Raw genomic sequence first — 18,456 nt, forward strand, 5'->3', positions numbered from 1 at the left:
CTATAGCCGCTCGCTGTATCACTCGGCCCCGCCCCCCGGCGCGCCGCGTCATCGGATGTGATTGACAGCAGCGCGAGCCAATGGCTGCGCTGCTTTCAATCCATCCACTGCAGCCAATCAGCGACCAGGCTGAGCTGCAATGAAGATGACGAGGACGAGCAGCGAAGATTCGAGGCGTCAGGTAAGTAAAACGGGGGGCCTGGGGGCGGCGGTACTGTCAAAAGTTTTTGCATTAAGGTGAAAAAATTTTTACCTTTACAACCCCTTTAAAAATGGTTTGGGGCTTCATGACTGCGCTGCGTTGTGATATTGTCAATTAACACATAATAGTGCGGTCATAAATCTCAAAACCATTGGGATTTTTTTTTTTAAATACATTTATAATTATATCTGTTTTGCAGATTGCCAAAAAAAAAGACAAAGTAGTTTTAAGCCTGCTGTGGTTAGGTTGTGGAGTGAGATGTGTTAGAGTTTGTGATTATGGAGTGAGATGTATGCTGTGTATGCACTCTGCTTTGTACTTTCGATTCTGCACAAAGCAGAGAGTGTGGGCTGGCCGTGGTGTGTTGTCATGAGACTCCCTCTTCTGTGTATAGAGCTCACAGCATTATTCAGCTTCCTCTTCTTCCTCCTCCTCCTCCTCAGTGGCACACACTCAGCACTCTGTGTCCTCTGTCTCCTATCACTGACCATTCATTGTTCCAGGAAGTCAGCCTCATCCCGAGCAGTCTGAGGAGAGGACAACACAACTTTATTATCCCAGCAGACATGGCAGAGAGCAGTGACGAGCAGTCAGGGCTGTGTGATAATACCATGGGGGCACACAATGGACAGCTCGACCCACAGGCTGAAAGGTGCCAGGCACTCAGGAAACTCATCCACTATAAACTCTACAAGAGGCGCTGGTATTTCCTAGCTGTGGTGTGCCTGCTCAATGCTTCCAATGCCATGGTATGTATGGCTGGGGGAGGAGGGAAGGGGAAACAGGTTGTCAGCTACCTGTGTGGGAGCTATACAGGAAACAACATGGGAAGGAACAGCCAACCCCTCCATTGCTTCCGAGAAGTTTGATTTATTTATGTATTAATAATAAACTAATAATATACTTCGTTTATTATTCATTTTAATAAAATCATTTTTTGTGAAAAACTGGAGCAAAAATACATGTTTTACTCCAAAAGCATTTTATTAAAATACATTTGATAAAAATCAAAAAGATCCAATTTAAATCAAAAAGATCTGATTTAAGTCAAAAAGATCTGATTTTTAAATAAAAAAGATCCGATTTTTAAATCAAAAAGATTTGATTTTAAATCAACAAAGATCCGATTTAAAATAAAAAAAAAAAAAAAATTGATTTTAAATTAAAAAAAAAATCTGATTTAAAATAAAAAAATCCGATTTAGTAAATTTTTTTTTTTTTTTATTATTTACATTATTAAAATAATATCATTACAATAAATAAAAATATGTACATAATGTAAATATTTTAGTATTTTATAATTAGTATATTTAGAGAAATACAGCCACTATCGTAAGACCTTAATTCTTTGTCAACATCCCTATAATATGGAACACAAACATAGAAGTACCCCCCCCCCCCTACACCCCGGTACATTGGGACTTTAATGGCAAGTATACATATTACAGAAGATAGGATATTAAAAAATATATGAAATTTATTGATGCATAAAAAAAAATAAATAAAAGCAGTTGTGCATACATCGCCATAAGTAACTATAACAGAACATGATACAAATGTGGCTCGGAATGCTGGGCAAAATTCTCTTCCCTTTGCGCCCAAAGCATTTCAGGAGTAAACAGCAAACATTTTGATTCAAATCAGACTTTTTTTATTTAAATCTGATTTTTTTTTTATTTAAATCGGATCTTTTGGACTTGAATTGGATCTTTTTTTTTTAATAAAATGCTTTTGGAGTAAAAATCTATCTAAAGATAGTTTTCTATTTAAGATGCATAATTTAATTTAGTTTATTAAGCATGAAATGGAGCTTAATTATGTAGCATGAGGCTGTATATTCTGCAATATTTAAATTTTTGGTAAACTCATTCAATGAATCCAAGCTCTGCAGGCTGAGATAACATGCACTGCATTGATGCATTCACACAATTTCACAGTAACCATGAGATAAAACAAAGTTCAGGAATATTCCTTTATCCCGTTGTTTTGCAAATCTGTACACTACAAACTGTATGATTGAATGGGTTCTGATATCGCTGTTTTACTAACCTGACCGCTTATTATTCTAAATAGGAAACCTTCATTTTGTTTGCAAGATTCTAACTACCAGCAAGAATGAGTCCTTACATTTAAAGAGCACCTGTCATTTCAGATCCATCATGGCAGCGCCTGTTAGTGGGCATCCACTCACCTGCTGCCGCCACATCCGTCACCTTGTTGTGTCACTGCCACATCACCAGCCATCCCATTAAAGTGAATGGGACTGTCGGTGAGTCAACAGCGGGTCAGAGGAGGAGCCGCTGGGCGACAGAGATGACAGTTGCTCTTTAACCACTTCCGGACCGCCGCATGCCGATATACGTCCTAACTTTGAAGAGGGATATCTTTGTTATAGCAGCAGCTAGTTGCCATAACCCCAGTATGCTCTTCTTTGGCCGGCGGTCCGGTTTCCCATAATAGTGGTCTCTGCAGCGGATTCACCTCAAGATCACTTTTATTGGCAGCAGGAGATGGGCCCCCCTCCCGCCGCACTCCGGTGCCCTCCACTGCTCTCCGCTGCTTACCGGAGCCGTCGTTAGCAGCGGAGGCGATCGGATCCTTCTTCTTGCTAGCCATGGAGATGAGTGAGGGGAAGATGGCCCCCACCTGTCTCCATACCATTTTTTTTTTCATTTTATTGCATTTAAGTGTAAATATGAGATCTGACGTCTTTTTGACCCCAGATCTCATATTTAAAAGGTTCTGTCATGCTTTTCTATTACAAGGGAAGTTTACATTCCTTGTAATAGGAATAAAAGTGACACAATTTTTTTTTTAAAAAAACAGTGTAAAAATAAAAAATAAAAAGGTAAAATAAATAAGAATTTTTTTTTTTTTTTAAATGTCCTGCCAAGCTCATGTTCAGAAGCGAATGCATATGTGAGTAGCGCCCGCATATGAAAGAGGTGTTCAAACCACACATCTGAGGTATCGCCGCGATCGGTAGAGCGAGAGCAATAATTCTAGCCTTAGACCACCTCTGTAACTGAAAACATGCAACCTGTAGAATTTTTTAAAACATCGCCTATGGAGATTTTTAAGGGTAAAAGTTTGTCGCCATTCCACGAGCGGGTGCAATTTTGAAGCGTGACACGTTGGGTATCAGTTTACTCGGCGTAACATCATCTTTCACAATATAAAAGAAAATTGGGCTAACTTTACTGTTGTCTTATTTTTTAATTAAAAAAAGTGTATTATTTCCAAAAAAAGTGCGCTTGTAAGACCGCTGCGCAAATACGGTGTGAGAAAGTATTGCAAAGACCACCATTTTATTCTCTAGGGTGTTAGAAAAAAAATGTATAATGTTTGGGGGTTCTAAGTAATTTTCTAACAAAAAAAACTGTTTTCAAACTTGTAAACAACAAATCTCAGAAAGAGGCTCGGTCCTTAAGTGGTTAAAAATGATTTAAATCAAGCCTTTTTCAAGCAATTTAAATCATGATTTAAAATTGTGATTTAAATCGACTTGGATTAAATCAAATCCACCCTGATTCAAATCCATAATAATAGTAGTAATAATAATAATTATTATTATTACAATACCACTGTTTAAAGTGTAAGTCCAGACAAAAAACTAACTCTAAACCTGCTCTCTGCCACATTCTAAACCTAATCTATCTAACCCTGTAAAGCAAAAAAATCACTGTACTTACCTATTCTGCAGCCAACCTGGTACGGTCTCCAGTGGTGGACGCAGTCTGCAGGAGAGAACCAACAATGGCTGGGAAGTGACATCACCCATGGAGCTACTATGGGGCTTCTGTTGTCGGCTGCCTCTCCTGCACCTGCCTACACAGTAAAGCTGCCTCCCATGCTGGGACCGGACCGGATCAGCGGCAGAACAGGTAAGTACAGCGATTTTTGCTTTACAGGGTTAGATAGATAAGGTTTAGAATGTGGCAGAGAGCAGGTTTAGCATTAGTTACGTTTTGCCTGAACTTCCACTTTAATGTTCAAATAATAATTGTGCCATTGTTAGAAGTATTGTTTTATTATGATTATTATTATTTGTAATAATATTATTATATAATTATTTTAAGAACTGTCAATATAGTGTTTTAATGATTTATTATTTTATATTAATGGTATTCTTTTTTATTATTTATATTCATATCATTTTTTTACTAATATAAATATCCCTAATATAAAGCCCAAAAATGTATATAAAAAATCCCAGTGGTTTGGGGATTTATGACTGCGTTGCTTTGTGATATTGTAAATTAACACATTGAATTGCTTTAATGCAGCTTATTCATTTTGACACAGGTTTTAACTTTTTCTTTCCATACAGTACACGCTGGGCAAAATGAATGGCACTGCAGGTTAATGTACAGGGAGCTGTACTGCATTACCACAACGCAATAGTGTAAATAAGCTGTTCAGGCCTGTTTGCCTCTTTTCATTGCAGTGCACTGCATTACAATGAAAGGCAGTAGATACAATTTTAGGTCCATTGCAGTGCATGAAGCTGGCCAGTACAATCTAAGGGCCTTTTCACATGGGCTACCAGATCATGTCTGCCTGTCAGTTTTTCAGGGGGACATGATCAGACCTTGCAGTCTCCTCTATGGAGCGGCGGATCTACTGACACCCGCCGCTATCCAATCTGATCCTGCCCACAAAATCCAGACGGATGGTGGTCCTATTTTCCATCTGTCTGGTGGATTGGATCGTATAAAAGCAGACCATTTCCATCCAATTTCCCCATAGAGGAGAGCGGGACTGTGTCCTTGTCCGCTCTTTACAGCGCAGCAGGTAGAACCTGTCATCAGCCTGATCAGCAAGGATCAGCATAGAGATCCGGTGCTGTGCAAGTGGAATCCGTTGCACAGAGGCGCCCGTGTTAAAGGGGCCTAAGGCAGTAGATACCAAGGTGGCAGGATACTGGTCACATGAAAGGAAGAGGACTCAGTCCACAGGACTTGTTCAGCAATGGTGAGGGCCCTCAGAAGGGTCAAGGCGCAGGGTTTAAGGAGCTGCCCAGTAATCACCACAGCCTCCTTGAAAAGGTGATGTGAACAGGCAGCTACAGATGACTGGGTAAATATACACTAAAGCAGGGGTAGGCAACCTTATAGAGGTGGAAATCTACCTGACCAGCATGGGAGAAGTCAAAGATCACCGGGCACAGTGTCGCCTCCTCACATCTGATTGAAACCTTTAATTGCCATACTACCAAGTCGAAATCACGTGCACACCAATCATGGGTTTAAATCAGGTGGTGAGGAAGCAACATATCGCCTCATCACCACCTGTCAAACACACCCAGATCACATTTCAGAGGAGCAGCTGTACTTGCTGCACCTATAAACGAGTCCTTAGTTCCATTTGGCAGCAGCACCCTTAAGGCTCATTCACACATACATTTTTTTGGGGGGGGGGGTTGGTGCTAAAACCCTATGGTTGAGTTGCAGTTTTACCAACCCCAATCCCTACCCCTTTTAGCTGCTGAGGCAGCAACCAAAGGCGTACACATGCCGCAGTAGGAATAAACCCCCTGTTGCTTTTGGTGGGTGCTACTGCCTGCCAATCACGACCCATTCAGGTAAATGGGGCCACTTTGCAAGCGCCGTGTAACTGCATGCTTCTGCGGGGTCCAAAGGGTTAATGCAGGTGATGAGATAGAAACACAAGGCTGCCTGCTTTAACCCCTTGTCTGCTGTCGCACTTGCAGAGCGGCCTCATTCACTTGAATGGGTCATGCTTGGCAGGTGCTACACCCACCAACCATGACAGGGCATATAACTCCTGCGACATGTGTACACCCCTGGCCACTACAGCTAAAGACTGAAGCGCATGGGGTCTTGGGAGCACAGGGGACACTGGAGATCACCTAAGCTGGCCATCTACTAGTAGAATTTTGTATGACAATTTTGATTTTTGGAAAAGCCTGTTCAATTTGCTAATGGCTGGAGGGATCAAATCGATGTCTGTATTTGATCATAGTGATGAGAAAAATTTGAAGGAGCAGGTTTGAAAAATTTTCTTGAACAAATAAAATTCTAACTGAATTTGGTTTTTGTTTGGGAAATAGTGCTCACATTGTAATGAAACTTGTTTAACCACTTCAATATGGGGCACTTTCACCCCCTTCCTGCTGATTACAATTTTCAGCTGTCAGCGATGTTGCATTTTGAATGAGAATTGCGCGGTCATGCAAAACTGTACCCAAATGAAATTTTTAGAAATTTTTTTGAGACAGATAGAGCTTTCTTTTGGTGGTATTTAATCACCGCTGTTTTTTTTAATTTTTTGCTAAACAAACAAAAAAATCCTAACATATTGAAAAAAAAATGTTTTTCTTAGTTTCTGTTATAAAATTTTGCAAATAAGTAATTTTTATCCTTCACTAATGTGGGCTGATGAGGCCGAATTGAGTTGCACTGATAGGGCTGCACTGATGATCAGTGCCCTGATTATCTGTGTAAATGTCCCCTGTCACACTTTCCGGTTACCGGCTCTCCTCTCCTCACACTGTAAACACATGTGATCAGCTGTGATTGAACACAGCTGATCACATGGTAGAGGGCCTCTGTGATTGGCCCTTTACCACGATCACAAAAGATCTGTAGATCTAAATAAAATTTTAAAGAATATGTAAACCCAACATTTCATATTCCTGATATGTGCCTGCTGTACCCTGTACTTGTATGAAAAAGTATCCTGTTCTCTTTGTATTGCTTCCCTTGTGTGAAATCCCTGGTGTCCCTGCGAGTCCCTCTGCCTTCCTATCAAAAACAACCACACTAAGCATGAGAACACAGCGTGGTCAGTTTTCTAGCTGTGCTGGGAAATCAGCCTGCCCTCCTGCAATGATCAGTCTTGTCCTGATGCACCCCCCTGCACTGCCTTTAACAGGAAACATCAGCATTCTGCTGTTTCTCCTCCCACAGCTTTCTGAGCTCCTTATGGAGCTGAGATCAGAGGGTATGTGATCTCTTATAAAAAAGGGAAAGCAGGTATTTATAATGTTTTATCCCATAAGGTGTAAAGCAACACCAGAGGAAAGTGTGAAGTACAGAAGTGTGGATATCAATGGCTTAACTCTTTAAATGGGAAGGCTTGATTTGACCATATACAGCCGTGGCCGAAATTGAGAATGACACAAATGTTAATTTTCACAAAGTCCGCTGCCTCAGTTTTTATGATGACAATTTGCATATACTTCAGAATGTTATGAAGAGTGATCAGATGAATTGCAATTAATTGCAAAGCCTTTCTTTGCCATGAAAATTAACTTTGTCCCATAAAAAACATTTCCACTGCATTTGTGAAGAAGACTTCAGGGCGCCTAAGAAAGTCCACAAGCGCCAGGACCATCTCCTACAATTGATTCAGCTACAGGATTTGGGGCACCACCAGTGCAGAATTTGCTCAGGAATGGCAGCAGGCAGGTGTGAGTGCATCCACACACACAGTGAGGAGGATGGCCTGGTGTCAAGAAGGTCGGCAAAGAAGCCACTTCTCTCCAGGAAAAACACCAGGGACAGACTGATATTCTGCAAAAAGTACAGGAATTGGACTGCTGAGGACTGGGGGTAAAGTCATTTTCTTTGAATCCTGTTTCCGATTGTTTGGGGCATCTGCTAAAAAACCTTGCCCGGAGAAGAAAAGGTGAGCGCTACTATCAGTCCCGTGTCATGCCAACAGTAAAGCATCCTGAGACCATTCATGTTTGGGGTTGCTTCTCAGCCAAGGGACTGGGCTCACTCACAATTTTGCCTTAGAACACAGCCATGAATAAAGAATGGTACAAAAACAACCTCGGAGAGCAACTTCTCCCAACCATTCAAGAACAGTTTGGTGATGAACAATGCCTTTTCCAGCATGATGGAAAACTTTGCCATAAGGCAAAAGTAATAACAAGTGGCTTGAGGAACAAAACATTGAAATTTTGGGTCCATGGCCATGAAGCTCCCCAGACCTTAATCCCATTGAGAACTTGTGGTCAATCCTCAAAAGACAGGTTAACCAAAAAAAACTCACAAATTCTGACAAACTCCAAGCATTGATTATGCAAGAATGGGCTGCCATCAGTCAGGTGGCCCAGAAGTTGATGAACAGCATGCTAGGGCGAATTGCAGAAGTCTTGAAAAAGGAGGGTCAACACTGCAAATATTGCCTCTTTGCATAAACTTAATGTAATTGTCAATAAAAGCCTTTAACTCTTATGAAATGCTTGTAATATTCAGTATACCATAGTAACATCTGACAAAAAGATCTAAAAACAATGAAGCAGCAGACTTTGTGAACATTTATATTTATGTCTTTCTCAAAACTTTTAGTACCGGCTGTACATGTTTTAATACCAGAGGTGAGAGTATACTGAGCACAGTGTGGTGAAGCACGGGAGTGGAATTGGACTGGATCACAGCACTATTTTAGATCAGAAGTTTTGAACGGTTTCAATATTAGATGGTCTTGGATTTTTTACTTGAAGCATAATTACACATCGTATATGGGTGGTAATTTGTATTTGGGATTATTAGATCATTTAAACATCAGTTATTTTTTCTTATTTAAAGTCTAACAGCACTACACTATTTTTAAGATATGTTGCCAAAAGAAAACTGATAAAATAGGATTCCCATAATTATTTATTTCAAATTTCTCTTAGCGCTATAAGGAGCATATTTGCATGAGGCATGCCAAAAAACAGAACAGCAACAGAAAAGTGTCTTTTTTTTTTTTTTTTTTTTTAATGAATTTGTAATCATATTTACATGCATGCAGTGCAGTTCTGCCCCTGTCAAAACAACACAACAGTTCAGAGAGGGAGAAAAAAAAAAATGACAGCTCTGGTCAAAGCCGCTTTATTAATGACCCAACGTTAGTACAGCGGCTCTGACCGGAGCTGTCTTTTTTTTTTTTTTCGCTCAACCCTCTGTGTACCAGGCTTAAGACGGGAAATGTGTTACTGGTCGGATCACCGGGTAAAAATGAAGGGGGAAAAAAAGCCTCCAAAAAAAGAAGCCTAGTACAATCCACTATATTTAAGGATTGGTAAGCTAATATATTTAGTTTTTGGGTTTAGATACACTTTAACTCCGTGCAAGCTTACCTGGAAAAATCGATGCTGTTTTAAAGGCTAAGGCAATATCGACTTAACCACTTGCCAACCGTATCACTTACATGTAAGGCGGCTCTGCTGCACCAGATACTGTACTAGGTACGTGATCTAGCACTTCTGGGTAGGGTGCATGCAACCCAAGCGAACCGGCTATGCTGTGATTATACACAGCAGATGCTGATCAGCGGGTGCTGGCCAATGGATGACCGCCGGCACAGTGCACATCTTTAGCACTGATCACTGTATTAGTGTCACCGGTTCCCAAAAAATGTCAGTTAGTGTCAGATTGTCCACCGTAATATTGCAGTCCAGCTATAAGTCGCTAATCGCCACCATCACTAGTAATAAATACAAATTCCAGTATATATACACCATAGTTTGTAGACACTATAACTTTTGCACAAACCAATCAATATACACTTTTTTGGAAGGGGGGGGGGGTGACCAAAAAATGATCAAATGATCAAATACCACCAAAAGAAAGCTCTATTTGTGGGAAAAAGTGACATAAATGTAATTTATGTACAGTGTTTCATGACCGCGCAATTGTCAGTTAAAATAACACAGTGCTGTTTTACAAAAAATGGCCTGGTCATTAAAGGGGGTAAATCTTCTGGAGTTCAAGTGGTTAATTTTAGTTTTTTGTTTTGTTTATGCACTTTTGGTAATTGATAAATAAAGACTATTAATTCCACTGTGCTTGAAAGCATCCGCACTTTACAGCTGTTTTTCATGATTGTCTAAACCGTTAAAACATTCTATAAGATTACTCATAATTCTGAATGAAATTCTATTTTACTTTGAATTAGAATTAATTCTACTTTTGTTTTGTTTCCTCTTTAGATTTCTGGGTATAAAGGGAAGCATGCTATCTTTTGAGTTCCTCGTTTTTAATGCTTAATAAGCAGATCTAGTTTCACAATATGTTTTTTTTTTTTCTAATTCTACTAGGTAAATAGACTGACTCCAATTTAATTTCTGTATATTTATGATACAGGAATTATTGTATGTATGAGAACACTGGATGATATGGTTTGTAAAGACCTATATTTCCAGTTGTAGCCATCTTTCACTTTTTGGCTAGAATGTCCAAAAGAATACAACTTAAAAGGAGTACTAAAGTAACATTCACTTTTTGTAGCGGAATTTGCAAATAATTTACAATATATACTGTACATGGAGACAGCGCAGATTATTGTGGTTACATTCATTGCATTAAGTATTCACATCAGGCGATTTTTGAATTGTGGGCAGAATTGCTGCAGTTCTGCCCGCGATTCTAAATTTTGGAAAAATGCACGACATGTTTGGGTACCATTTATCCTCACTAGCACCCCAAGTTTAGTGTGATTTTGCAGTGATTTTAAATCGCTTGTAGGAACCTGCAGTCCTGCTAAGCGATACGTAAACAGGGCCTTAATAGAGAACACTAATCACTGCTGTTTTAGTGTTGTTGAAATATATTTTCTTAATTTGAAAATGTGCCCATGCTTCTAGCTGCAGCTGCTGGTTTTTTTAGTATTTCTGGAGATACATTGGCTTCTTGCTGATGATGCAAAGCAACCTCTCTCATGGTTCCTTACAGTGCCCCCAGTCACCATACTGCTGTTGTGTTTGAGCCAAAGTGAAAGAACACATTCCCAGGCACCCTTTAGATGTTCATGTTCCAGGGAGGGAGCTGGCCCCTAATAGTGTCGTATTTAACGATGCAGACTTCCCACTAGTATAATTACACTTAATCAGGCCAGCTTTTGGAATAGTAATCAAGCAACTGATCAGCACAGCTAAAGCCTGCACCATCCATAGGCCATCAGAGAGGAACATTCTTGTCTAAAGAGATGTGTTCTTTCACTCGTGTTCACACTACACTTGTAGGCTGTGCTCTCAGTGCATCTGAATGGGTGACTACAAAGGGAGATTTGGAGACAGCAATGAGTGAATTGTAGACACAGACATTCAATGACCCCCGGGGTCATTGAACCAAGAAGAATGTTCAAACAAATCTGAAGAGGGCCTTGTTCTTCAAGTTACCAGCCTGAAAACATCTGAAAAAGGTAAGCATATAAAAAAAAAGCACTTAAAGCAGAGGGGCCTCCAAGGGCAATAGCTGTAAGGATTAATAAAGTGACATAAAGTATGGTCTGTAGTAGGGTCATCATACATAAACATGCTAATTAATTTTTTACTTTTCAGTAAACTGTTTGTATACTTGTTAAACATTGTTATAAAACCACTCAAAAATGATGTTCTCTGAATTTCTTTTACTACTTGCAGGAAAACCTTTAATGCATATGTGGATTTAAGACTTTCTATGAATTGTACTATTAACTCTCTATAAATGTTTCACTTTTCAGATTTGGATCACTTTTGCCCCGGTGGCCGATTTAACTGCAAGCTACTTTAACTGCTCCGTGGACACAGTTAACTACCTTTCCCTTGTCTTCCTCATTGTTTCGATACCTATTGGTTTTGTTGCTTCATGGCTCCTGGACACTCTGGGGTTAAAATATGCTGTAAGTTTTTAATTATTAAAAGTTCATATGTCTTCACACATGCACATAGTCTAAAGTGGTATTAAACCTGAAGGCAAACATTTATTATATTGTAGCTTACCAATGCTTATGCCGCATACACACGATCGGAATTTTGGCCCGCAAAAGACCCGATGAGAGTTTTTCATCGGAAAATGCGACCGTGTGTATGCTCCATCGGTCTTTTGCTGGAGGAATTCCAGCCAGCAAAAGATTGAGAGCATGCACTCAATTTTTTGGTCGGAAAAAGTTCCTATCCGAAAATGCGATCGTCTGTGGCAATTCCGACGCGCAAAGCCCCTATGCATGCTTGGAAAAAATTCAACACCTGCTCGGAAGCATTGAACTTCATTTTCTCGGCTCGTCATAGTGTTGTACGTCACCGCGTTCTTGGCGTTTGTAATTTCAGCAAATTTTTGCGTAACCGTGTGTATGCAAGGCAAACTTGAGCGGAATCCCATCGGAAAAGCCGTCATATCTTTTTCCGACGAGAAAACCGATCGTGTGTACGTGGCATTAGATGTGATGCCTGTATTAGTTTCCTTTTTAGGCTTCCTTCTGTTTTCATTTGGTGAGCCAGCCAGCAAGTCTGTTTTTCAAAAGCATAAGCTCTCCAGCAAAATGTAATCAGTTTACATGGATGAGACAAACCACTTAACACTGGCAGGGGTGATTAAAATGATCATCTTTTATTTATTCATGCAAAGCCTTTATCCCAAAAGGAAAAAAAAACAGTTTGCTGTAACTGCTCATAAAGTGTGAGCTGGAATTTGGCTTCAATTTGTTAGTGGTTCAAAATCTGCGAATATATTTAACACTCCCCAGCAATGGTGCTGTCTGCTGTGCCCCCTGTGCTCATTCCTCCAGAGTAGTGTCTCACTAATACAGGAGGTGTGTTACTGGCCAGATCACCAGATAAAACAGATGGGAAAAGGGCAAAGAAAAGAAAACTGATGAAGCCACCACATCTAATGATTGATAAGCTGCAATATAACACATTTTTGGGTTTAATACCGTTGTAAGTATTGGTTTTATTATCTCTATCATAGCCTATAAGAAATAGAGTATATAACTTCAGAGGGTGGACATAGATATGTGATGGTGTAACTACTGCTCAAGTTTGTATGTGTCACCAGCTCGTGATATGGGCTCCCTCGGGTTGCAGAGTGTACAGGGCATCCAGTCTTCACCAAGGTCCTTCACAAAGGAGTATGGATTTAGCTTCATTATGCTTTGGAGTTGTGGCTCTTTTTGTTTTTTATTTTGTATGCAGATTGTGAGCTGTGGCCCTGGTCATTCACCACCCCACAGCTCATGTGAGCTGTGGTGCAGGGAATGGCCGGGTGTGCAGCTCTTTGGAGTAGGAAAAAGCTGGAGGTCAGAGTTGAGGTTAGAGATAAGTTCAGAGGACACCTGAACTCTTCTAGTCTTCAGCAAAAAAAAAAAATGGGTAGCTTGTACCCATTACTGTACTCTGCCCAGTCATATGCAGAATGGGAAGCTCATCACTACTGCAGACCAATCATTTAGATTGGCAAGAAACTCCATCTGAATGCCTGAGTCCACCCAGATACAAAAAATAAAGGTTGTATGGCATTTCTCAGGGCAGGTTTCCTGATGGTGACAACAGCGCACCTGCTTAATATGGCTTCCTATTTTCTCCATTAGAAGTTCAGTTGACTCATACCCAGATAACGAGCAATTGTGCTGCAGGTTTGAAAATGACTTGCTAAGCTATTGCTAGACTTGCCAGGCTTCACAATGTCAAGCAAGTCTGCATTGCATGATTCCAGATCAACTTTGTTTGCAAACATTCTGCAAGTCTGCTGCAAGTTCTGGTTCAGTTATGTTGTGGAATAGTCATCCTACCACAGGGGTCACTGTGACTGAATTTTCATGCTGTAGACTGCAGAGATCTTGCTGTAGACTCACCATTTCAAATTTGCTCTTGGTAGAGACTTGCCACGCAAAATTGCTACAAATTGGACAAGTGTCAACTAGACACTTGTGCTTCAAGTGCTCTGCAAGTGTACAACTTGCCAGTGAAAAAGTACAGCAAGTTAACAGACTTGCAAATCAACACTGCCACAAATTTGTGGCAAGTTATCCTTGCTATCTGGGTATGGAATCTTAGTGATTGAGTTTACATATGTACAGTATATGTTACTTATCTTAATGATTTTCATTCCATACAGGTATAGCCCAACTTCTGCCAAAACTTTCTTTTACTTTTGGATAGGGTAGGAAAAGGGATGAAATTTCTATCAGGATGTAAAGAACAAGTTCAATTTAAAAACAAAAAACTAATTTATCAACCCCTTGCCCTCTTAGGTCCTTCAATACACTAAACTGCACCACCTAACACCTCTCCTCCACAGGTCTATATACTGTATACCTACTTTGATGGCTTGAACCTCCTGCACTGTCTGGGCTGCAGTCTGACTGGTAACAATTTAATACTGGGCAAGATGCACAGCATGCTAATGTCCCACTGCAGGAGCAATGTCACAATCCAGCCTGTAGGATGTTAGTGTGCCTGCACAGTCTGGCCAGATTTTTACCAGTTGGGCTGCAGACACTCTTCACCTGGACATAGCAAAGCAAACATTGAAAAAACTGCTGAAAGAAATTCTAATGCCGCGTACACACGGTCGGACTTTACGGCGGACTTTGCCCGGCGGATTTTTCGACGTACTTTCCGACGGACTTTGTGAATGAACGGACTTGCCTACACACAATCCACCAAAGTCCGTCGAATTCGTACGTGATGACGTACGACCGGACTAAAACAAGGAAGTTCATAGCCAGTAGCCAATAGCTGCCCTAGCGTGCCTTTTTGTCCGTCGAACTAGCATACAGACGAGCGGACTTTTCGACCGGACTCGATTTCAACGGATAAATTTTAAACAAGTTTAAAATCTAAGTCCGTCCAACTTTTGAGAAAACAAAGTCCGCTGGAGCCCACACACATCGAATTGTCCGACGAAATCCAGTCCGCCGGGCAAAGTCCGCCGTAAAGTCCGCTCGTGTGTACGCGGCATAAAGCTTCTTCACTTTACAAGGAAATGTATTGCTACATGTATCCCCATTGGCAGGATTTTCCTTTATGTTCACTGTGTCTGAGACTAGCCAAGCAGACAGGAGGTGGGGAAATTTTCTTCACTATCTGCTCTATCTGGCATCAAATAGACAAGCAAATCAGAAAAAAACTTCTAAAGGGGGTTAAAAACAACTATAAACATTGAATGAGGTTCTCCACTTCCCCACTCTACTCAAGTTTTGTCTTTAACAAATAAAGACAAGTTGTATTATCTTTTAATGAATGAATGCATTTAATATAGTTTATTGATTTATTTCAGGTACTTATATAGCGCCGTCAATTTACGCAGCACTTTACAAATGTATTATACATTTACATCAGTCCCTGCCATCAAAGAACTTACAATCTTAGGTCCCTAACTCACAATCATACATGCACATACTAGGGACAATTTTAGTCAGTATCTAATTCACCTACCAGCATGTCTTTGGAGTGTGGGAGGAAACTGGAGTACCCGGAGGAAACCCACAAAGCCACAGGGAGAACATGCAGACTCAAGGCAGGTAGTGCCATGGTTGGGATTCAAAACAACGACCCAATATTATGGCAAAAACAAATAATCTTTAGCCAGAAAAATGTTTTTTACACTTGTGTTTGAAGGAGCTGGATCAGGACATGCATGACCTCTACAGTACCTGAAAACTAATAATATCGATCTATTTCTTGATGTTTTTAGAAAATGGTAGATCACTATTGCAGTGATATGCTGACACCTGGGGAAATGGGACAGAACTGGATTAGCTCTGCCCTGCTTCAGATTTGTGACAATTCAAGATTTCCCATGTAACCAGAACACAGAGACATTGTAATAAGTACTTTATAAAGTGCTTCTTAGCAATATTTGAATTTTCTGACTTCTAGCTCCAGACTCCACTGGAATTAGCCACCGAAATTGGGTTCTGTCTTAAAACTATGCTGTAATAGATTGCAGTGCCAAGCCCTTAACCGTTAAGTGGTTAAATAGGGCCTGTCATTAACATGGCAGTTCAAGTGGGTGAGGCACACATGCCTGCTCTTAACAAAGGCCACAGTGTTAGTGCAAAACACTTGAAATTACATGCATGAAAACATGGTTTTCTGTTGCTGCTCTTAATGTCACGGTATGTTAAGTATTTAAAAATGGGGGTTAAATAAAAGGCCGTATCAAGTGGATGTGATGTTAACACTAGTGTTTCTTCTGTGCATAAGTCCATTTCATCCACACAGTAGTAAAAAAAAAAAAAAAAAAACACACCTTTCCTGTAAACACATTCATTAAACATTTCATAACCTTTTATTAGGTTTAATCAATGCAGCAAGTCACGAAATGATCTGTAAAATGGCTATTACTCAGAAAAATATTAGATCATAAAAAACTGAAATAGGCCTGGCTGTGCGAAAGGAAACATTTTTCACAAACGTTCTACTGTGCATTTACATACAGAATGTTAAGTCTATCGATAAGTAAAGCAATTTATTTGTGAATCCTTGATGTGTAATGGATATAAAAATAATGAAAATAACATAGCTTGTTTTAGAACTAATCTTAAATCACCAGGTCTGTGGCAAAATCTTGCTCCAGTACTGCATTGAGATAACAATTTTTCATCATTTTGTACCTGGACATAGCTATGGGATTGTAGGCAGGAAGGCCTGAATATAAATGAAAATTCAAAAAACAACTTCTTTAGCACAAAAAATGTATTTTATTGGACAAAACTTGGAAGCGGCATATATTATTGGTTTATAACCATATTCATAAATATTAGATTATCACACATATTTTATTTCATCATTAAATAACTCAATACACCAGACTTAAGCAAATACAGCTCATCCACTAAGACTCAAGCTGAAAAACAATCTGTCTTCAATATTAATTCACAAAACTGTCCCCTCTTACTTAAAAGCAAAAGGGACCCTACCATATCATATAGCCGCGACAAGGGGAAGGGAGGAGGGAAGTTCTGCTGTTGATCCTCTTCAAACGACTTTTCCCGGACCCCACGGTCTAGCTTTTTATATAGGAACCCCTTGGAATTCCAGAATGTTCCAAGGGGTCACATGACCCTAAAAGACCTATCCTGAACCCCAATTTGTTCCAGGGGTCACATGACCCCAGTTGACCTATCCTAGTTGAAAAGGCTAGAAAATTCCAGATCAGCTGACCTTTGAAAACCAATCACAGGCTTTCCCACTATTGTACCACAGCGGGGAGCCTGGAAACTGCTCCTACCACAATCCCATAAGGAAAAGGGGGCTTTAAGACAGGCTTTCCCTTTTTCCCCACATGGGATTGTAGGCAGGAAGGCCTGGACATAAATGAAAACTCAAAAAACAACTTCTTTAGCACAAACTCATCTTAAATCACCAGGTCTGTGGCAAAATCCTTCTCCAGTCCTGCATCGAGATAACAATTTTTCATCATTTTGTACCTGGACATAGCTATATGATTGTAGGCAGGAAGGCCTGGACATAAATGAAAATTCAAAAAATTACTTCTTTAGCACAAAAAATTTAATTTTATTGGACAAAACTTGGAAGCGGCATATATTATTGGTTTATAACCATATTCATAAATATTAGATTACCACACTTATTTTATTTCATCATTAGATAACTCAATACACCAAACTTAAGCAAATACAGCTCAGCCACTAAGACTCAAGCTGAAAAACAAGCTGTCTTCAATATTAATTCACAAAACTGTCCCCCCAAAAGACAGGTCGGGCTGCCTCAACTCCACCTGTCACCTACCCCCAGCACACGGCCTTTTCAATACAAGACTGAAAAGCATGGTTCAGTATGTCCAGGTCAATGTGAGATAAGTGTACCCCATCAAACCTATAAAGTACCACAATCCCACCTTCCAGATCGACATGACGGTAAGAGAAACCCAAAACAGGTGTCATAAATTTTTCCACCGCCTTATTAACCCTCTTCCTGACCTTTTCAAAAGGCCTCAAAACAGCAGAATCCAGCCAACGCAACCTAGGGATAATTTCAGAAAAGATGATTACCAATTTCGGGGACGACATTTTAATTACATGGATCGCTTTCTTAATACTAAAAATAAGATCCAAAGTACGAATTTGTCCCACATCATTCGCGCCCAAATGTAAAATTAAAATGCTAGGGGCAGACCATGATAGAAGAACTGTACTAAATTCAAACAATAACTCCTCCCACAGCATACCCCATCTTCCAAACCAAAAAACTTGAAACCTTTGCGGATCCAGACCCAAGTTGACAGTATAAGAACAAGCAGCTGCACATTGATACGCCCAGTATATGAAAGAGTGTCCAATAATCCAGACCACTCCAGGCACACCTAGAATGATTTAAACAAGAAAATTAGGGTGGACATACAATTTAAAAGAGTTCGAATTCCACCTTCCTAAACTCTTAATGCGACCAGAACCAAAGCCTAATTTAGCCGCTTCTGTGGCGGCACCGATCCTGAAAGAGTGTGATGAAATACGCATTTTAGACCAATGCAATGATTTGCAACATCTGGACAAAATACTATTAAATT

At 40.0% G+C, this 18,456-nt stretch overlaps 1 protein-coding gene across 1 annotated transcript in view; it reads left to right on the forward strand.

Annotated features, from left to right (window-relative positions):
• The first annotated feature begins 605 nt into the window (after positions 1-605).
• Positions 606-18,456, forward strand: part of SLC49A3 (solute carrier family 49 member 3) — a 46,407-nt gene continuing 28,556 nt past the window's right edge. The window contains exons 1-2 of the mRNA XM_073591912.1: positions 606-951; positions 11,666-11,824. Of these exons, the coding sequence (XP_073448013.1) occupies positions 769-951; positions 11,666-11,824 (342 nt within the window). The 5' untranslated portion in view covers positions 606-768. The remainder of the gene's footprint in view (positions 952-11,665; positions 11,825-18,456) is intronic.

This window comes from Aquarana catesbeiana, linkage group LG01, assembly GCF_042186555.1.
Source record: "Aquarana catesbeiana isolate 2022-GZ linkage group LG01, ASM4218655v1, whole genome shotgun sequence".
NCBI classification, from domain to species: Eukaryota; Metazoa; Chordata; class Amphibia; order Anura; family Ranidae; genus Aquarana; species Aquarana catesbeiana.